Source organism: Anarhichas minor, unplaced genomic scaffold (assembly GCF_050575085.1).
Source record: "Anarhichas minor isolate MPS153535 unplaced genomic scaffold, ASM5057508v1 ptg000006l, whole genome shotgun sequence".
Lineage (NCBI taxonomy): Eukaryota > Metazoa > Chordata > Actinopteri > Perciformes > Anarhichadidae > Anarhichas > Anarhichas minor.
In genome coordinates, this window is record NW_027466452.1 from 1,845,727 (window position 1) to 1,868,456 (window position 22,730).

The window sequence follows — 22,730 nt, forward strand, 5'->3', positions numbered from 1 at the left end:
CCCCTACACATACACATACACACACATACATACATACATTCACGTCCACAGACAAGCAGAGATCAGCATCACTGCACAACCAGGTATATGAGGCTGGACTGCAAATAGTTGAGCTGAGCTGCCAGGAAGATTTCTTTCTTGGCATTGTGTGAGTTTGACTTACTTCCTTATGGGATAGTGAGGTTGTGTCTGTCCAGCTTTCACCACTTTTTTCTTGTTTCCTATCCTTCCTTACTTCCAGGCTTGGTTGATTTATCCAAAGACAACACAATGACTGAGTTCAGATGCTACTTTGACCACTGTCTTCATGTAGTTCACTTTCTGTCTGACCTTCTTCCAGTATAGACCATAGTTATCCAAGAAGAATGAAATATTTAGTCGAGAGAACTTTTTGGACTTCCCAGCCATCCTCAATGCTGGGTTCAGACTACACAATATTTGTGTCTGTTACGATAGTCACTGTGTCAGATTAGGCGGTTATAAAGTCATAAATTCTTTCCGGGACTTGGCCGAGAGACATGACAGCCAACACATTGGTCACCGGCCAATCAAAACGCGATTTCATCGGGAAGGAGTTGCTAGGTAGAAGAATGTAAACAAACAACGGCGGTGTGCATGATGCTGGCTGTCTTGAGTTCGGAAAAAGTCTAAAAACAAAAAGAAAAACCTTTCCTCTGTTTCACTGTTCCACCGGCAGCAACATCATCATTCTTCTCGCTTCGTCATGTTTACCGCTGTGCGTGAAAGGGCACTCTTTGCTCTTACTGGCCAAAGTTAGAGTCATGAGGGAACACCTGCTAATCTTTCTGTTGGGATATTGTGAGGTCATCAAGTTGTCCACCTGACACACTACACAAGATAAAACGATCAATTGTCGCGCCCGACTCCCATTTTTGTTCCCAATCCGAGCTGATGCCCAACGTCTGACGGGTCAGGCTATAATCGGGCTGATATTGTGTAGTCTGAACCCAGCGTGAGGTGTTCCAACTCCTCCGAATCTTGAAGACATGTCCAAAGAACCTTTTTGGCACTAAAAGAACAGAAATTATGAGCTTTTTCATGTAGATAGTGATGGAAGTACCCACCCAGTTGTGGCTACTATAGGATCACATCATCAGAACTTCCGACAGTTTAAAGTTTTCACTGATGCTGAATGAGGGTTCCTTTCCTTTCATCACATTAGAAGAACTTCTGTGTAATTCAAGTGTCATTTAGGTTAAGGTGGAATATCCGATGAATTAAAATGTGTCTGGATGGAAATATATCCTTTTCCAACCTTACGCATAAGCGTCTTGTACCGTCTGAGCAGAGTGTCGAAGAGTTTGCATTTAGTTCATTCCAGACGGGATTTCCCTGATGAGTGGAAGTAAAAATAACAGCAACAACCCTGCAAAGAACCCAAACACATCTAGTGACATCAACTGCACTCGTGCCAAATTGTTCCTCCGATCACTACCAACAGGGCTGAATTTTCCTGGGTGGGCACTGATGCCGAGGAATAGAAACAGAAAGAGAGTAATGAGAGATGAAAAGTTGAATTGCTGCCAGTAACAAATTCTTTATTGCCACAGTCCCTGTTGCTGATTATGTTATAGCAGGATAATCCTCTGACAACTGCACCCCTCTATGAGTTCTGAGAGCAGGGTGGAACTATAATGTGGTCTCATATTCCAGCCTCTCCTGCACTAGAGCGTCATCTTTGTACTGCAGCCGTGGAGGGGTCAGCGAGCAGTCTATGGCCAGGATTGCCTTGCGTATACTGCGGTCGAGGACATGGCGCTCCCAGGCTGGGTAGCGGTTCCTACAAAGGTCGATCTTGATGACGGTCTCATCGAGGCGCGGAGCACGAGACGATGGCGTAGATGGCACTGTAGGTCGGACCTGAAAAACTGGCATGCAGCCGTCCCGCTCAGAATACTTTCCCACGTCACGCTCCAGGGTTGCGGTGGTACCTCGGTTGGAACGTAGTGAGTTGGTGGCACCTTCAGATGGTAGCGTGGAGAACTGAGCAGTGGGATCTAGGTCAAGACCCTGGCCACTCGGCGAGCGCCCAAAGCGTGGTCCGTTGGGATGGAAAAAGGCATAGTACATGAGCATGAAAACCACACCGGTGAGGAAACTGCTGAAGATGACGCAGAGTGCTGGCACTGCAAAGGCGTCGGTGGTGTGAGGCGACCGGTAAAGATACCACAACGCACTGAGAGCAGCGTTCTCCACCAGAATCACCAGGTAATAGATGAAAAGCCGACACCTGCACAAAGACATGATGAAAAGAAATGAATAAGAACCAAATCAGTGAACAAAGCATGAAGCAGCTCTCAAGTATTAGCACGATATGTTTAGTTTGGAAATGCTTATGTTCTATTTGGACAATGGGCTTGAGGATGGCTATACTAATATGTCAGACCATTCTTCCAACACAGATACCTCTACAACTGTTTTCCAAATTCATAATATTTAGAGTATGATTTCCAATGATTGTTCCATTAGAGCCTCCATCAAGCCAACCACTTCCACTTAATGTTTAAAATATACTGTTAAATTACTGTTTTCAACTGCTGTTTTTGTCATGAGTACTTTTACAGACAGCACAAATATTATGCAGCGAAACAGTATTGAAGCCTAGAATACCGCATTTTACCATCTTTTGCAACCAGAAGTGACACGAGAGGGTGAAGCTATAAACAAACCAAAGCTCAACAAGACATTTTAGGGCCACCAAAATGTAAACAAAATTGACTTTCATAAACTGAAAACCCACTGTGTAAGGGTTAAAGTTCTAAGACAAAAACACGGACAACTCCCAGAGCGGACAACACCGTGGTAGTTACCTGTCAATCACAGTTAGCCCCGCCCTGAAGCATTCCCTGCTTTATGGTCTGTCTGACTCTAAATGGACCAAATGAACATCATGCTGTATTGAAGAAGACTTGAAACTAGAGATTGAGACCATAAACTCAAGTGGGGTCAAGTAGGGTCATTTTCTCATAGACTTCTATTCAGTCTGACTTCTATTTTCACCCAGAGCAGTTGTTTCCTGATGGCCAGTAGAAAGAATGCAGGTTTAAGGCACTTTCACATTGTCTGGTGGTACAGTTATGACGAAATCACAAACTTCAACTGACTTTCCAGTTTATATTACATTATCATCTCTATGGAGATTTTCATTCTCTCATAGCCCATTGGCACACCTTCAAATACATACTAATGTAGCCCTGTGTCTGTTAGACGTGTAAACAGGCTTGCCAACACCTTTACCATAACAACTTAGATGTCAATGCTATTGTTACAGCTTGTTCGACTGCCCCTAAGCAGCCAGAAGAAAATCCAGTAATGGAGCTTCAACCTGTCTTAGTCTGTACTACATCCTGTTTGTTCAAGCACCTCAGAATGACAATTAAATTAAATAACTCATTTAAAAAGAACAGATTTATTTCTTCAGGTCTACGTCACATTAAATGGAGTTGAGCGTGTCACCTTGTCCGTCCCTCCTTGACGTTGAACCAGGTGAAGATGTAGATTATGCCCACCACCATGTCAAACACAATCTCCTCCCATTTGCTGATGCAGAAGTCTGTCTCGCAGTGGACAATCCAGAAGGTCATGATGCACCAGTGCAGGACAATGAAGATGCCAAAGTAGAGTTGGAACACAGAGGCAAACAGGGCGAAGGTGATGACCCTCGCAGCGATAGTGAAGAAGTGCCAACAGAACTGGATGATGACAGCCAGGTAGCTGATGGGCTTCTTGTCATCCCGAGACTGTCTCAAGGCCTTCTGGTAGGAGGCCAGGGCCCAGGCCAGAGAGACAAGGGAGGCTGCAGCTGTCATACCTGCAACAGTCAGGCACACAGAGACACAACGGGTTTGATTCCAGTGTCACATCATGGGTACAGTACAGACAGAAACGCACACATTTTGGAAAATATGCTGAATTGTCATCAGACCCACAGTCAGATAAGCAGATGAGTATGGATTTCCTCTCTGTGCATCTATTACACAGACTCAGTATGTGTTTACCCTAGCTTAGCACAAACGTTGCAAGCAGGGGAAAGTGTTAGCTTAGAATATAGGTTGTTTATTTTTTCGTTTTTTTAGATTATATTTCATGTCATTGCACAGAGTACAGGGTCTGAGACAAGAAAATGCAGTTTAGCCGAAGTGCAAAAAGTTGAGTAATGTGCAAAATAATATACAGGATACAATATACAATAAATAGGATGTGGAATAAACAGAAAGGGTGCAAAGTTCAGCAAGTGACAGCTGAGGAAAATAAACTGTTTCTATGCCTGCTGGTCCTGAAACGGTGAGTCCTAAAACTTTCCAGAGGAGAGGAGGGCAAACAGTCGCTGCTTGGGGTGAGAGGCGTCACTGACAATTCTTTCACACAGGGGCTAAGCAATGCAACATATCCTCATACAATGTTTTGTATTATGATAAGTTAATTTTCGTGTGTTTTGCACAAGCGATGAGTGTTCCTGTGCAAGCCCTTGAACCTACTTGTTTAGGTTTAGGAAGTTTGGGTGAAATACATTTTTTACGTAAAACTAGATTGTTGCTTACATAACGTAGATATGTGGCATTAGTTAAGTACATAAGTTACATAACAAAAATAAGGTAAAATTAGTTAACATTGACTTTCAGTTTCACAAGAATATGAATAGCTGTCTCCTGAGTGAAAGTCCTGTGTTTGTTTGACCCATCATCCACCATGACCTCCTCCCTACATGGACTTTGTCACTCTTTATACCACAACACCTGACTTCCTTAGAGGCAGCACTACACGCCTTGGCTTTGGATTACGATTACTTTTCGTAAGTACGAACACTAAATGATATGTGTGGACTATTTGTCACAACCAAGACAAGACTAAAACTAAAGAAAAGGAAACCTTTGAAAACAAGAATTATGACAAAATGTATTCGATTTTTACTTAATAATAAATAAACCACAGCCTAATAAACTACAGCCTAATGTCAAGACGGACAAATGGACAAATTAACTAATTCTTGTTTTAATGCAAAGTCATATTGAAAGTCTGCATGCATCTGCAGTTACATTGTTGCCTAGCTTCTGAAGTCAGATGACATTACTGACAGGTGGCGTAGTAGTACTCAGACATAATGGTGTATATTCGTGAAACAAGTGAGGGAATCCAGCTTTTGACCGATTCACTGCTCTGCAGTGGAGAGCACAGCTAGCTAGCTAATGCTCAGGCTAATGCTAGGTGAGCAGGAACATCACAGAGAGAGCAGTTCTGTTCGAACAGACTATTTGGAAATGATACCTGGATTTACTGAGGAAAGCAAGTAAGTGGGTTTGTGCGGGAGTTATTTGGTCTGAGCTTAAAGGTTCATTCTTCAACATTCTGAACATTAATATGGTAGGAAACCACTATTTGCTGTGTAACTGTATAGTGGAGTTATGTTGCTGCTAGCCGCTGGCTCAGCTATCGTCATGTTGAGAGCTGTGTGGAGACATTTCCTAAATCATAGATTTGCTCTTAATTCAATGAGGATATTTTTGCTTTGTGGGGACATTTGAGATGCAGTGAAAAGCTAGATAGATAAATGATTTATCCCTTGGGGGAAATGTGCATGTTCCAGCAGCAGTACACGAGCAAAATACCTTGTGCAAAGAATAATGCAAAAGACATGTCAAACATCATTCGCACAAATGTTAAAAAAGTGACATTTTAAGCATGTGCATGCATTTGGGCAAATTGCAAAATGGATGTAGTTACCAGTATAAAATTGTGCCAGAAGTATGCACACTTTATTAATCTCCAAAGGGGAAATTCTATTTTATCACTCTGTTGTTATACACATGCATTATTGTATTATTGTATGGAGAGAGTTCAGAGCAGTTGGGGGTTTGGTGCCGTGCTCAAGGCCAAATCGTAGTGGCTAGAAGGTTGGCACCTCTGGCACCTCTCCAGCTACAGTCCACAATCCATACTGGACCACTACCGTCCCAGTGCTTACATTTTTACAGAAAATGTAATCATACCGTATAGTTAGGGAGTCCAGCTAACCTCAGCAGCCTCTCAGTCTACTGATGAGTAAAAAGGTTTTATGGCTAACAGCATTGCTTGTTAGTGTCTCTTCAGCATCTTGTTGCAGACTCTGAAGCCTCCACAGGTAATAGAGCTCGCTCTGACCCTTCTTGACGAGGGCCCCCGTGTTCCCAGCCCACTCTAGCCCGTCGTCCGGGTGCATTCTGAGGTTATTTAGGAGTGAATCACCTTGACATCCTCCCCCTGGATGGATACAGTGGTCAGAGGAGGCTTTTCTTTTGGCCAGTTCTCGCTACTTCAAAGGATTGTTTGAGGGTTAAGACTTGGTTTTAAGGTTCACAGTAGAATTACGTTTATGTTAGGTCGAAAGAGATGCAGTCAACATCCCGAGGGTGTAGCCCGTGGTGCACAGGCACATGTTAAATAATATTAAACTCCTCTAAGTATATAGCATAACCCTCTAACCCTAACACATTAGGGTTTGTGAGAGTGCTTGTGCTTGTGAGTAAGTGAGTGTGTTACCTTGCACAGCCTGGAGCTTGTGTGTCTGTATAATGATGCACAGCTGCAGCACCAGTTGCGGAGCGCTCTCCAGAAAGGTGGCCAGGAGATGCAGCATGCTCACATCTGCAAACTCATAGACCATCCTCCAGTAGTAACGCCAGCGCTCTGTCTCAGCACTCTGATGACTCCGAACGCCCAGGTAGATGGTGTGAAGATACCTGGAGGACATGGAGGAAAATATCATGCTTCAGCATCAACATCGCATGTTACAGTTAACGAAGAAGGAGAAAGGCACAACACACTGGAATTCAGTCTTAATTTATTTTCATTCTCTCAGTTTGTCAAATGTATCTACCTCTTAAACAGCCTTCTACTTATATCGATATATGAAACACTGATGGCTGCAGTGCTGAGGCGCACTGTTAGTGAGCAAATGTTGCCATATATCAGTGTAACAGTATATAACAGTCAGGCTGGACATAGATTTCAGGTTGTGATGTGGCTATAACGCGCTGGCCCTGAGAGCTCAAATTAAGAAAGACATCTTCACCACTTTGAAAACACGTGCTGCAAAAAACACAACAGAATACAGAAAGGCGTGCAAGGAGCTGTTTCCAGGGAACACGAAAAACTGATGCACACGGCAGAGACATGGCCTGTTGTTGCCATGGTTTTGTCTTATGAGGTTATTGAAGTCGGTTATCCATTAGTAGTTTTGTAAAATGAGCTTAAATGTCACCTTACATTTTATTTGGTTTATTTTAACATGGTCATTGTTATGATTCAGATATTATTGCAAATATCTGCTGTTCACCCAGCATTATTTATGACTCGTGATGTTTTGTTCATAATTAGCCTGCCAGTTTGGACTGGCAGGCTAATTATGAACAAAACATCACTGTGTGATAACACAGCATGACAAAACATAATATGACAAAATACACACAATTAATTGTGAAGCCGGTGCTATAAGTGCAGCAGTAGAGCAGAGGCAGCCCTACACGTCTTGGCTCTGGATTACGATTACTTTCCGTAGGTATAAGTACAAACACTTAATGATATGTGTGGACTATTTTTTACAACCAAGACAAGACTAAAACTAAAGAAAAGGAAACCTTTGAAAACAAGAATTAGGACAAAATGTATTCAATTTTTACTTCAACGAAAAAAACATTAACTACAGCCTGATGTCAAGACAGACAAATGGACAAATTAACTAATTATTGTTTTCATGCAAAGTCATATTGAAAGTCTGCATGCATGGTTAAAGCCAGGGTGGGTTATTATGTGTTTAGGATTTTTTTGTTGTATTTGTTGCAATTATTTTTACATCCCAAGAGCAATCAATAAATATATTGCTCTGACAAAAAAGGGAGGCTGTAATAAGCCCGTCAGATGATTTCATTCAAATTAAAATGATTTGACGGCCAACCTGCCCGTCTATCTACCTACCTATCTACCTGTGTGTATTCTGCCCGTGCACTCATTGCTCGTCGCCAGAATCTTCTACGAGCTGCTAGCTTGACAGCTGGGAGTCCTAACAACAGCCATGTTGGTTGTTTACATTCATATTGATCATTTTGGAGGATTGTCTTTGGAGGGAGGCTTGAAGGGATCGGATCATTTAGCGACTTTTGAATTTGAGTTTCAATTAATTTCTGTCCTTGAACATTACTTGGTGACAATTCTGAAAGTAACTACACTAGTAAGATAACATTAGCCTCTTTCAAAATGAACTGTTTGTATTTCGGCAGATTATTTGAATTGGCAAAAGGTTTATGCTGGGTCAACAGCAGATATCTGCAATGATATCTGAATCATGCTATGACAATGTTAAAATTAGCCAGAAAAAAACATAACTACAGGTTAGTTCATTTGCAACACTAAGCTTCTCACAGTCATGTGACTTTTGAGTGTCACCTGGAAACAGTTTCCATTGTGCTGTGTGCTACCTGCAGCACCTTTCTGTATTCGGTGGTTTTCTATATTTGCAGTGTTTTTTCAAAATGTGTTCAAAATGTATGAACATGTTTTCTCAGGTTGCAACTTGTTCAGCTCTCAGGGCTGCTGTTCTATAGGCCCATTCAGCAACATTGCCCACTTTAAAGGGGACAGTCCTTGATTTTGCTATAGTGCTCAATAGTAAATTAAAGAAAATAAATTCTTCCCAGCCACTAGTGGAAAAACTTTCATGCCAGGTCCCACCAAATCCTTTTCTATAGTTGGGGATTTCTAGCGTACACAACAGGCTAACACTTAAAAATCACCTCAGTATACTGAGTACTGGTTCTAGTTAGCACCATATATAGGGTTCTTTGGCTTGTCCCCATAACACTATTTGGGATTATACACGTTCCACCTGGAAACCTTTCAGAGGGTTTTACCTAGAATTATCTGTGAAAGGTTCCACCCAGAACCTTCTATGAGAGGTTCTACAGAGAACCCTTTTATGGTTTGATGGTTCTGCCTGGAATCCTCTCTAGAGGTTCTATCCAGACCTTCTATGGGTGCCAACAAGAACCCACCTGGTGGGTTCCAACAAGAACCCTTTTATATTCCAAGGGTTTCATCTAGAATACACCCAGGCTTCCTCATGAGGATCCCCAAGGGCCGGAGAGGAGGCCGAATGATGTGCTGCACCGCAACCCACAACAATCCTGGTTCACAAAAATCACAGTTTCTGGGGGTATGTGGGCTGCGATGATCTTTTAAGACCTATGCTTTCAACGATCCTTGAGGAACTCTTTCTCCCAAAACCGGGTTTTCAGAGGTTCTGGTTAGAACCTCAGCCTTTCAGGAAGAACCTTTTCGGAACCCTTATTTCCTATTTTATAAAGCCTTTGGATTGAATTAGAAAAGAGCACAAAACCTGTGCAATTAATAAAATGAAAGACTGTTTTCACTCAATTGATTTTGTCTTTTATGGATAACAATGAAATCTTTGAGACATTTTGTCAGGCTTTCGCTCCATTCACAGCACTGAAACTGCTCTGGTCAAGGTCAAAAATAAGCTTCTGCTTGCTGCTGACACAGGCCTGTATTTCATTTTTTTTCTACAATGCCCAAAGTGGGCAAAGTACCTTTCAACAGCAAGGAAAATATCAACTTTCTTGACACAAAGACCCTGTGCTATATAGTCTGTAGTTTCACCATGCAGTTGCATTTGAAAATACCAGATTGCAACATGGACGTTGCCTGAGCAGCACTCATACTTCAGCTCCAACTGTACCTCTCCAGACCCGAGGCAAGAGCTCATTTAATGAAGTGAATTCATTATTACTTTTCAGTCTGTCTGTGGCCTACATTTTAATGAGTCTCCCTCCGTCTATCTCTGAAATATCAGCGACACATGGCATTCATTTAGCGGCAGCCTAATAGGCCGTGAAATGAAGTTCCACTATCAATAAAGCATTTGAAAATGAAATCTGGGCTGAGGGCAATAAAGCTGCAGCCTGTACATGGACAGATGGACATGACACATATCTCACTGTTTGTGTGTCTGTGTCTGCAAATACAGATACATTCACGCTGTTACTGAAGGTGCTCTGACTGCCTCACTCACATCTACAGAAAAGAAAAGTCAGCTCATTCACCCTTGAAGCAAAGCCACCGTCACCTCCATCAGTACTGCCAGCATTACCATGGCAATGCTACTCTTCATGATAGGATATTTATGGCACTGGACCATTTGTCTGCACTGAGCATGAAAGTGGCTGCTAGAGGCTCGAGGTACCAGTGCTCCACTGATGATCCATCTGAACGACAATTTTAAGATAAATAACAATGGCCACTTTCGTACCAAGCAACTCACATTTTTCTATTTCATAACCTGCAGTCCTGCTGTTGTATTTGAATACAAGTATTTGTGTTGCAGATACATTGTTAAATCCAATGAAAAGACCAAAACCACCATTGTGTTCGCCCATACCGCTTCCTGACTGCCGTAGCCCTGGTCCCTTCTTAGGGGTGGACTGGTCATCGAGAAGTTCTGGAAGACTCCCAAACCGCCGATCCATTGCAGGCTGAACTGGCCGGTGGTGGTAGAGTTTTTTTATTTTTCAATATCTTATGTCAGGCCAGCCTGGCCCTCAGAGGAGATTTGGCCAAACTAACACTTTCAATATTGAGGGGCGATATGAGCGGCCCAAACCAATTTGGACTGATCCTCGTTTTTGTTGAAATCTGATTGGCTCAGTCCTGAACATGAACATGAAGACCTCTCTATTTTAAAGTCCAGGGCTGAATTTCAGTCCCAGTAGATCCCTGTCCCTACTGATGATATAATTCTTTTTTTTTTAAATGGCTCGGGGTACCACGGTGGCTAAAAGGTTTGGGCTGCTGTCTGCTCTCAAATAAAAAGTGCACCCAATGCAGTGCATTAAGGCCTGACTATGCTTCGAACAAATGATCATATGACTTGCTCTGCCTTTTCTGCTGACCTGTGGCAGTTTTAACAGCGGCATGGACCACACCTGGGCCTGTTGTTCCCCACGCATAAAGGTCAGAGCAGCAGTCAGTCCCTTTCAGATCCCCTCTCACCTCTGTGCTGTGCCTTCTCTTTTCTTTTTTCAACACAACTTTCACTCAAGATATCGGCAATTCAAAGTTCAGAGCATATCTGTTGCTCCCAACGGCTTTCAACATGGTGATGGCTGAGCTGGCAGCTAGCAGCTAACGGTGCTAACAGCACTAACAGTGCAAACAACGGCAACAATGCTGACAGAGCTAACAGTGTTTGCCTGGGCTGGGACCGGAGGGTGGGCCCTATGCTCCCGCAGTCGGGACAACGTTATCAGCTGTAACCACCGTATGAGAGCATTGCAGAGCGACGGCCATGAGCTAGCTAGTGGGGATCACATGCACTAACAGGCACTGAAGGGCACGCACGGCCAGTCCAACTACGTCAACAAAGCACAGGTATTAGAGATTTTGGATTACAATGGCTATATCTTCACATAGCGAATTGTTGCTTGCTGCAATATTAATGCTTTAAATCCCCTATACAGAACCTTTAAGTTGTATATAAATGATTCTATTATTTAGTAGATCCGTGTGTCTCAAACTTGTCTTAGAGCTGGGCTACGTGGTCGTAGAGGGGCTTTAGATGGTAATATGATCTGACAGGGACTGTTTGAATTACTGTTTACTGAGGCCTTTGGCCTGGCGAGCCATGAAATGAAGATTATGATGGATGCAATAGAGCAAAAATAAAAACTCAGGTCTTGGGTCGGGTTCTGGTCTAAACTTTGCCAGCAGCAGTCAGGATCATCAGAATCAGGTCATGGCTTGGGTTCAGAATTCAACTTTTCAAAATGACGTTCCCGTACAACTAAACTGCATTCCCAATTACGTTTCAAGGGAATCATATTTTATCCCTGGTTATGGTGTTTAACATGATATTAACGTTGTGAAATATATTTTTTTAATGTTGACGTCAAAAACAAACGTAATTTGGGAGGAAATACATGTCCCTGATTGACAATGCAGTTTTGTAGGAAAGGAGCATCATTTATATGAGACCAGGCTGAAGATTTTGAAGATTTAGTTCTTGGCAAAGAAGTATCATGTATTCCAGTGTAACGTTGAGGCTAGATGATGTGTTTTCTTATGGCAAGGAATAAATTATATCAGGCTTCGACACACACACAATAATACTAATACTAAAAATATTTGTAATTACTCAATTATATTAGTAGAATACATTCATTGTTGGTTTGGGTCTGTACATGGGATTTGTTGACAGTAAGAAAAATGAAGAAATTACGTCATCCTCAAAACTACCCCGACTTGTTTTAATAATCATAATACAAAATGTATTAATTAAATCAATAATTAATAATAACCCTCTGTAGACTTTCTCTGTCTTGTTGTAATAAAATAAAGTTTTCAGACAGAGTGTAACTTGAGTGTTGCACTGATTTAGTTTCTGAGGTCTCCTCCCAGATTAACCATCTCAGTACTGAACTGATCAAAACGTTTCAAAGCATGATCAGCTTTATCTGGAGCACACTTATATTTGGTAGAGAATAAAAGTCACTTCCACCCTATTTGTACTGTACTTGCTGATCTGTTAAATAGGTTTAAGATATGAATAAACAGCTGGATGAGCTTCACGAAGGTTATCCAGCAGTTAAAGTGAAATGTGAGCGTATCTAGCTTACTGACTGACCTGTGTTTGGCTCCTGGTAAACACATCTTGTAGTGTGGGAAAAAATAAATCATCTCCCTACACAAGTTTCAAAATCCATTAGTCAGGCGGCACGACAGCGGCAACACGACACCTCGTCTGTTTGGCTCTGCCACAGTCTACGAGGTCTCAACATCATTTCAATGAATGACCCAGAGAATCTTAAAATGAACTGGTTTGATTGTATCGTTAATGCACAAGGAGAAATATTTCTATAGGTCTGAATATATCTGAACAAGATGTTGCATTCTGATTTACCACAATGATCAAGTCAATGTTTGTCAGCATTACCTTGCCAGTGAGTAGGGGAGAGCGGGGTCAGACAGACCTCAGGTCTGCTGTGTGAAACATATGTGACACATATCTGAGTTCCCTGAGAAGTCATAATGTTTGAGAAAAAAACCTACCTGTCCTCTGCTGTGCATTACGTCATTGCTCTGCTGATTTTGGTAGTTTCCCCTTCAGACCATCTGACAGACACAGAACCCCGTTCTGACTCTGGAGGAATTAAAAAAGGAGCCGTGCCCCGCTCTTCATCGGAGGTGGAAAAGTGAGACTTACTCAATCAATATGAGACGCAATTTGAAAATCAAAAAATATATATTACCAGGGACAATTCAGAATAGGGAAAAGTCCAACATCTGAGAAGGAAGCGTGGGGATTGGATTAACTTGTGATGAGCGGACCTTGAGACGATCATCGCCCGAGGCCGACTACCCAACCAGGCCTGCCGAACCAAACACCACTGAAGGCAGTCGACTGCCCCAGAAGCAGAGGGAGGAGAGCCGAGATGGAAGCTAAGCTGACTAAGCTCAGACCTGAGGCTACTCCTCTACCCAGCCGACTGCTGTCTGATGCCCGTTTGCAGGAAAATAAAATGGATGAAATAAGACTTCCGGTGAAAGCAGCAACGGGAGACCTGTGACTGCTGTGTCCACATCTTTACAGAGACCTGGCTCCATGGTGGCATCCCGGATCTGGGACGAGAGGAGGTGGACTCTGTGTTTACATCAATAATGCTTGGTGCTCGAACACAGTCAAAGTTAATGGAAAAAGTTAGGGAAAAAATGTTACCCTAATGTTGAATTTTAATGTTAAGATGTCAGCCATATTGACTGTTTTGTTGCTGCTGTTTACATTTCTCCTGATGAAAATCTTTAACAAATGCACCACAGGGACGAACTACTGTTTTTGCATTGTTCTGTCATGTTTGTCTTGGGCTGCAACTGCATTTCTTTGTGAATGCCTGTGTTGCATAAAGCCACTTTCACCCCAGTGCATGTACGTGCCATTCTACATGTTGTTCTGTCGTTGCCAAAGTTTGGATTATTTCAAAGCCTTCATGTTGTTTGCATCATGAATACTTTCACTTAAATATAAGACAGTGAGAAAGTGATCTCATGTTTTTTCAGAGGAAGGTCGATTTTGTCTGAGCTTTTGCACCATGAATAAAGATATCAACCGAAGCAAGTTCAACAATGCTGACTCATTTCTGGCATTTAGGACTCATTCCTGCAGCACTCTATATGATTTATCTAGGGCTTTTATTGTGAAAGGTAAGAACATAAGGAGTGGATCTGGTCTGCACTGCCTTTGTCGAGGTTGAAAGCAGTAATAAAGTTGGCCGCCTTGGTCCGGACTACGGAGCCTCCGTGTTGTTGTCTTATGAATATTGGCTCAACATGAACAGTATTTAGGTTTAAACATTTTAAGTTAACTATTAAAAGTTACTGACTTTTAATTTGTGGATGAGGACTTAGTTTACCAGTCCAGGTCTTAAATTGGTATTGAAATCCTTTTGGACTTTATCACATTCAGCTGAACAGAGATCAGTCTTGGACATGTCCAGGACCTGACAGTCTTACAGCCCTGTGTCACTTCTGTCCACCACTGTGAACCCACAAATCCTGTCTTTCAACACAACTTCAAGACAGTTGCTAAAGCTGCAGTAATACATTTATTATGCTGTGGAACTTTGCAACAGGCTGAAAACACAAATTTGGCATATTATCACACCATAACGTTAATTTGGTAAGCAAACAGTTTCCAGCAGAGACGGATCAACATGATCATTTATTTGCAGTGATGTTTGTGTAAGTCCAATATTCACTCTCTTCTTAACTCTGGTTTGGTCTCCACCAACTCCTGAGATTAATATCTGGCTCTTTAACTGCTAAATGCTCCACTGTGTTCCCCAGCTGGTCTCTAATGCCTCATCTCCAGAGCATGGTTCGGCTCGACTTGACTCAACTCACTTTTGGTACCAGGTCCTTTTCTCTATTTTGTTTTCCACTGCGAACAGTAACCCCTCAGGTGGTCGCTAACGTGGCGGCTCGTGAAACTGCCATCACTGTCATCATCTTCAACGCGACACTCGCTGAGTCCTTTCATCGGCAACCAATCAAAAGAACTTCTGCACTTAAAAAAATTTGCGGCCACTTCTGGCTTGTTTAAAAATGCCGCTCTTGTGCAGGATGTCCCGTGTCCCGCAAGTGACGATTCTCTCTGACCAATCAGTGGTCTGAAGAGTTTTTACTCCTCCCTCTAATATAGGCTCCGCTAACTTTGAAGCTCAACCAAAAAAAAAATAGTTACTACCCTCAACTTTTGCTAATGAAAAGCCAAACAAGGGAGAGTCGAGTTGAGAGATGCAGTGGAAATGTAGCTAGTTTACAGGCTAATTTCAAACCAATGAATTATCATCAAACAATAGCTGGTGGGTTCCCAGATTACATTGCGGCCAGTGCATTCCGCCACTTTTGCTCTCCACATGGACTATTTACCTACATTCAACCAAAGCCTGCTCCAACGTGATTGGTCAACTCGGACTACAAGTGGAAACCAGAACTTTTCCGATACCAAAAATGGCTGCCTACATGGGGGTGGGGTTGATGACAAAACACGCAAGCTATAAAACCAAACAATCAGCTATTAAAGGCTAAACAGCTCTGTGGAGTAGCAGAGTTGGGTGGAATTTGAAATTTCCCTCCAAGCGACATTTTCACATTGCATCGATTCATTTGACTCAAACACATGAATTCATGCAGGTTTAGGTAGAAACAAGGAACTACTGTATCTGCACGTTGCTGTCCCGACAAAATGTATAATATCAATTTACACTGCTAGCTTATTTCATTGCAAGTACATGGCGTAATATGCATGTGTGTAGATCTATTTGAACTGACTCTATTGGCTTCATCAACCAAGACACTTAAAAGCAGAGAACAGGGAGTATCTCCAGCCACAATGACTATTTGTATGTTTACAATATATTCTATAACGTTCACTGTGCAACAGTTAAAGATTATATATTAATACTGCCGTCAGAATGACTCTCTGTGAGGAGAATCCACTGGGGACCGACTGAATGGATCCAGAATAAAGAGCTGCATGTCCATTTATAGCTCATTAAGATGCTGAACGTCTGCTAATGAAAAGTATGATGAGCCCCCAAGTTCAATATGTTGATTGTAATGTAGTTATTGGCACATACTGATCAATAGTCCATTACTTAAAATACCTCATTCGAAATACTGACACTAACTTTTGATAATACAAACTATTATAATATAAATTGTAGTCCTTTTTTGAAGCTTTCAAATACTCTTTGATCCATTTTAACCGTAGGTCATAATTCACATCCATTAAGTGTAGTATCTCCAAATTGCTGTCAACTCTTGAAGCTGCTAAAACAAAAATGTTTAATGATGGCAATGATGATGCCATGATGATTAAATTAATTAAAGTGTTATTTATTTCTTTATGAATATATTGTAAATAAATGAATAGATCTATACTCTAGAAATACCACAATGCTTTAGCTTCTTTTTGTTCTTGAATCGTTTAGAAATATGAATTCCAAAATATTGAATACGTTATTTCGACAGGAATGTCACATCAATAATGAATAGAACTGTGTCGTCAGCTTCAGGATTGTTGTTCGGACTGAATAAGAAATGTGAAAACATCACTGGGGCCTGCAGATGAGAATCTCCTGTTATTTCTGACGTTGTGCAGACTGAAGCTGGGTGAAATATAACATTACTGGGTAATGAAAATAAAAGTGAGCTGCACCAGAACTGAGAAAACAAATGGTGAAACTGTGAGACACAGTCTGTTCCTCACTGCCCTCAGTACAGTTAGGTGCATAATTAGAATTGTTCAAATGTAGATAAAAGCACCAAACTCCATCTGCTCGCATTAAAACCTAAAAAAAGATGTGTCATCGGAATATCCAATATAGCAGCCTTTTTTCAGGATGTAAACTAATGTTTACATCTAATGTCTAATGTCCACAGAACGTGGCTTCATCTAGTTGTACTGAAGCAGCTCGCCGCTTCAAGGCTTCAAATTCCTTGAAATCATGTATTAATTTCATGGTGAGTTACCAGTTTTATTTGCTACTGAGTTTGTCTTTAATAAGTACATTAAACAAATCAAATTCTTGTTCCAGTAACTTCGCCTCTGGCAGCCTGGTCTCCTAAAACTCTGGGATGGACCGATCCAACTTTTTCAGTCCTGATACCGATAGCTGGGCTTTAGGTAGCGATCAGATACCGATTCATTAATAAGCTGCATGCCTCACTGTGTGGAAGAGACTGGGATTATTTTTGTATGTGAAAGGCAACATCAGATTTGACTTAAACACTGCTTTCCTAACTTTGTAAAACAAAATGTAAAAAATAAATGCATCAATAGAAAATTAAGGGAATTGTTATTTATTGTTAAAATAATAAATTGTTCACCAGCAACTTGTTAGAAAATCTTCAAAATTAACAGGAATTGCAATTCAAATGTAAACTTTTTAATGCAGCAGCAAATTGCTAAAACTTAAACAGGAAGTAAAATTCCAGTATTAAATTAATTTGGTATATAAACATAGAATTGATTTGAATATCCATCCATCCATCCATCCATTTTCCTCCGCTTATCCGGGGTCGGGTCGCGGTGGCAACAGGCCAAGCAGGCTGACCCAGACTTCCCTCTCACCGGCAACATGTTCCAGCTCATTCTGGGGGATCCCAGATTTGAATAGATAAGCCCCATTGCCACCAATATCCAGCTATTTGAGTCAATATCGGCCCGATATCTGATATCGCTATACTAAAAATTACATTAATATACAACAAAACTTGATTATATTAATTCGTTTCGAGGGGAAGTATTTTCTGCTGGATCACGTTTCTATTATTTTCTATTAATCCTAGTCTCAGCTACGCATAATATCCGGGAAATACACAAAATAAAGATATCACAGCAAACGGCGTCACTGAAATGAGTTCAGCTGTTACCACACTAACAATGACGAAGCTGCAAATGTGTTAGTAAAACGCTGTAAAAAACAAAAAGAATGTGACGCTGCCGCATCAAGTAGACTTTATGTTCTCTTAACAAAAATTACTCAAACTGAATTTGGCATTCTGGTTTTATTTGTCCAGATTATGAGATATCTGTCTAGGACTGTGTGGTCAAGGATGCAAAGCGAAATTTTGAGGCAGTGCGATTTCATACCAAGTCAAATTAGGCCTAAGACACAATTTAACATAAAATCTTCAATAAAATATCACATTGTAAATTTCGTCTCCTCTTCTAAACTCTGATCTGTCACACAAACATGTTTTATAACAATGCAACTAGAACAAATCAGCAAAGATGGACATTTTACCATAAGGTATTGTCTAATTATTTACAATATTGATTAATCTGTCGATCATTTTAAATAATAATTTTGTCTTGAAGCTGACCATTACAATTTCCCAGAGTCCAAGTTAACGTCTTCAAATGTCTTGTTTTGTCCAAAACCAAAGAAATATTCAGTTAAAAGTGACAGCAAACGGAGAAAAGCAGCAAAGCACACTGGGAACAGCAAGCTGAATAAAATAATTAACTATCAAACATTGCTGGTGAAAAATATTCTGTCAGCTAATGAACTTATTGTTTCAGTACTTTTCTCCTGTTTCTCATGTTACTGTTAGTGCTAACAGCAGTGGTGGGCCGTCAGGGCCAGCAAAGCCTTCTCTGCTGGCCTAAACAGAATCACAAAGTTATAGCGATTTTATAATTTAATAATTTTTCTTAAATACACTACATGTATTATAATTTATAAAAATATTTTCCCCATTATCTTATGTTCTCATTGCACAGCTACTGTCTTCCTCAGTTGCTCTGCTTCCAGTGCAGCTTGTTTTAAGTAGAGCTTTTATCCAATCAGATCTCACCTCTGTGTCTCTAGGTAAGAACAGAGGCAGAGGCCTGCAGATTCACAAGTGCATCCCTTTGCAGTTTAAGTGAATGGGGACGATATTGTTGATTGTCATAGTGTTCAACCAATCAGATCTTTAGTTTGACATGTTGGGCGTATTCTTTGACGTGTCACAGCCTGCTAGCTGCCTACAACTACGTGATTGGTCAGTGGGCTAGCGTGACATGTTGGGCGGTGACAATCCCAATATCTGCTGCCTCTGTCTAGCGGACATTTTCAGCCCTCAAACGCATTAAAACGTATTCAAGAAATACAACTGGGGAGGCTCGACTGTCTTCACTGGCGTCCATGAATCGAGAAGGACTTCTTACTGGAACTAAAACACACGGATGTACTGAACAACCGTGAGATTAAACTCTTTGTTAACAAAGAAAGGAGGATGGACTTTGTCTTTAAATAGTGAACAGCAGCTTTGGTAAGTGAACTGCTTTTGTTTTTACATCGGCAGTATATATTATTATTTGTACAACTTGTTTTTATGAAGATGGATTTTTGTTTGGTTTTATATGTGATAGGAACTATTGTTACGTCCAATATTGCTCTGGAGACACATTTAGTCAGTGCACAGCAACAAGAAGAAGCGGCAGAAGTCGATATACTGCGCGCAAAGTGTTAAAGTGTTAAAGTTAAGTTTAAGTTAAAGTGTTAAAGTGATTATCTTTGAAGGTTCATGTGTTTTCAAGTGGACTCATTTCCCCTCTCGGTGTTGACGGACGAATAAATCCGTCAGTAACAAGAATTACGGTTTTGTGTATTTCCTGGAAGGAGTGATCATAGTGTTACTACTGTGTTCATTTGTCTATGGTGTATATTGTTCCCTCTGATGTGAATAACATTTGAATGGCCCGTGCTCTTCAGTGTGCGGTGGAATACATGTTTTAGCTCCGCAGTTTTTTTAATGCATTGTCCGTTAATGACGCAGCATCCCGTGCGCGTATTCATGTATCTGCACTCTGCAGTTAGTGTATTTATAGATGCTGAGCTTCATTTTTACACGAAACAAATAATAACCGTAGCTGTGGCGTCATAATGAGGTTAGGTGGTTCAACTGCAGGACAGCAGTGAAGGCCCAGGTATAAAATGCACGGCCCGCCACTGGTTAACAGTAATGTAGGTTTCCAAATTAGGTTTCTACAAAACATCAACAGACCGTAAAATGAATTGCTCTACTGAGACAAATTCACTAGCATGTTCATATCTCACATTTCTGTCTGATGTTTTGAGATTTCCATCCCATATCACCACTGATGGACACATCAGGATCATTTTTACACACAAAAAACAGCAAATAGTTCTGTAATAAACTGTCATACTAATGTACAGGTTCGTAGATACTTTAGCTGCAGCCAGGGCCACCCGAGGTCATGTGATCTGATTTAGTTGGGTGTGTGTGTGGGGGGGGGGGGGGGGGGTACTGGCTACACTCTGAGGATTTGCTGCTTGTCTTTGTCCTCTCTAACAGAAGGTTAAACTAAGTGACAGAGTTGCAAAGACTCTGGTACATTTTCCAACGGAGGTTAAGCTCGGGAATATAGGAGATTTTGCACAATTTCAATATAAAACATTAAAGCTGCAACAAATAATCTTCCACCACGGTTACTCTGCAGCATGTGCACCCCAGGATAAGTCAGCAATGGTTAGCTACATAGATTTAATGAATGACTGTGGGCTGGCTGTTGTCAAACGCAACCATGTGCATCTTGAGTTACGGGGTCATTCAAATTCATGTCTGCACCCGGAGGCTGTGTAGGAAGTTCTTTCCAATGGCACCAAAAGAGAGAACTATCCACAGCATCTGCAGCAGGTGTGTCTGACAGGCCGGGGCCAACTCCCTACCTATCATTCCTGTGTGATGATGACCCATCAATATATGGATATAGAAGATAAGTGACTGTTGGCCCTGCAGATGGGAGCATGTCAAAGATGGCAGCTGGTAGCCACACTGTAAGATCTGGCCTTATTCAGAGTCCACCATGGTGCCAAGAGTGCCAACTGTCAGAGCAGCCCTCTGCTCATTCATTCATTTATACCACACACACATAAACAAACACATCACATCACCACACACACACACACACACACACACCGTCATTACCCATCTCAAGGCCTCCATCCTACCTCCATATCTGGCCCATCTGGAGGATGTGGATGACGGACTGGCCGAACCAGACGCAGAAGGAGTAGTAGGCCGACCGTTTCCCGGTTCTGCCGCCCACCGCGGTGCTCGCAGTGCTGTTGGTCGTAGTGTTCTTGCTGGCGGTCGACGCCTGTCTCTGCGGCGTGGCCGGGTGGTGTTGAGCGGTAACGTCGCCGTGCGAGGCCGAGCCGCTCAGCAGCTTGTTCCCGTCCATGTGGGCGCAATCGGCGGCGGATTCGGCGTTGTCCTCGGTGCCGAAGTCGTGGACGAACCATCTGAAGCTGAAGAGCTGGACCGAGAAGGAGCCCAGCACCACGAAGAAGAGCGTCAGGCCGAACCACCAGTACTCGCGGCGGAGGTAGTAGTCGACCGAGAGCCACACGTCGGTGCCCACGTCGGCCAGATACACGGCCACCGCGGCTACGATCCACAGGCAGTCCCACACCGTGTATTTCTGCTGCTCCCTGCCCGGGCGAAGGCACGTCGAGTTGGAGCCCCCGCCGCCGCCGCAGCACCGCGACTCCCCGTTGGCGAAGTCCCCGTCCCCGGTTCCCGCAGAGTCGGGCTGGGCACCCGGGTGGAGCCCCTGCACCGAGCCGGAGTGCTCCGAGTTCTGCAGCGGGGTGAAAGCCACGTCGCTCTTCTTCATCTTCAGGACCCCGTCCGATTTAGCCGCCATTATTGGAAGCTTGTAATATCACTCTCTTATTTTTCCAGCGGTCCTCCCCTCCTCTTCTCCTCTAGGCTTCCCCCTGCCTCTCTCCGTCGACACCCTTCTGTGTGTGTCTCTCCTCCTCCTCCTCCTCCTTTCTGGGCAGGACTAGCTCCTTCACACTGCCGCCTGTTCATAATACACAATCGAGACAAAATAGAGGACTGACCCAGAGCTTGCTCTGATATTCTGGTCCATATCACGTCTTTATTGGACTTCTCCTCTGGTTTGTGATCCGCTCACATCCAGCCGGCAGGAAGGGGCTTTTCCGATTTGTGTCCTCCGCCTGCAGACAGGCAGCGAACAGATTCTGCTTCTGCGGTTTTTCCCTCTTTGTCCTCGATGAGTCCTAATGCTGAGGCAGATGTGGAGGGTGGAGACGGAGACAGGAGCGGAGGAAAAGGAGGAAGGCTGCATCCATCTGCTTCTTCTATCGCACAAACTAAAAACTATGACATCATCCTCCTCTCTCTCCCTCGATGACTCTCTCCCTCTTAATGCCAGTCTCTCTGTCTCAAAATCTCCTATTGCAGGCGAATCAATCCGCCTCTCAGTTTACCTGTCAGCATGCAGCATGCCCTATCAATCGGGATGTTAAAAACCTGAGGTGAAGCAGCCTCTCGTCCTGCAGAGTACAGACTGCTTTCCAGCACCATGGACAGTTACTTACTGTTACTCAGCATTCTCTGCAGAGACTTGAACTTCATAATCCTACAGTCAAGTGCTTAATCCCGAAACATTAGCAGCAATCACCACATCATTTTATATTGTGCAACACTTCCTTTGCCCAACAGAAGGCCATCTCACACTCAAAACCTTCCCCAAACTGTTGCCAAAGAGTTGGAAGAATAGGCCACTGATGTCGGAAATAGCATCATATACTGTTAGGAAGCCGACCCTGACCTAAAGTACA

At 42.4% G+C, this 22,730-nt stretch overlaps 1 protein-coding gene across 3 annotated transcripts; it reads right to left on the reverse strand.

Annotated features, from left to right (window-relative positions):
* Positions 1-1,613: 1,613 nt before the first annotated feature.
* xkr4 (XK related 4) lies at positions 1,614-21,784 on the reverse strand. Of its 3 annotated transcripts, none has more exons than XM_076078104.1 (4): positions 21,087-21,784; positions 6,538-6,737; positions 3,478-3,823; positions 1,614-2,251 (listed from the first exon to the last, which is right to left on the reverse strand). In XM_076078104.1, exons 1-4 carry the CDS (start codon positions 21,782-21,784, stop codon positions 1,651-1,653), a joined length of 1,845 nt encoding a protein of 614 aa, XP_075934219.1. In that variant the 3' UTR covers positions 1,614-1,650. The 3 variants fall into 3 exon arrangements, with proteins under 3 accessions (XP_075934219.1, XP_075934211.1, XP_075934224.1); XM_076078096.1 differs by having other exon boundaries at positions 3,478-3,832; XM_076078109.1 differs by lacking the exon at positions 3,478-3,823 and having other exon boundaries at positions 1,614-2,252.
* Positions 21,785-22,730: the final 946 nt, after the last annotated feature.

Bases quoted from the DNA above. Each gene is read 5' to 3' on its own strand.
- xkr4 (XM_076078096.1), bottom strand. From the start codon at position 21,784: ATGGCGGCTAAATCGGACGGGGTCCTGAAGATGAAGAAGAGCGACGTG. The intron at 6,738-21,086 runs GTAGGATGGAGG...CATGTCCTCCAG, and splicing joins CAGATGGGCCAGATATGGAG to GTATCTTCACACCATCTACC. The intron at 2,252-3,477 runs GTGACACGCTCA...GTCTTTGTGCAG, and splicing joins GTCAAGGAGGGACGGACAAG to GTGTCGGCTTTTCATCTATT.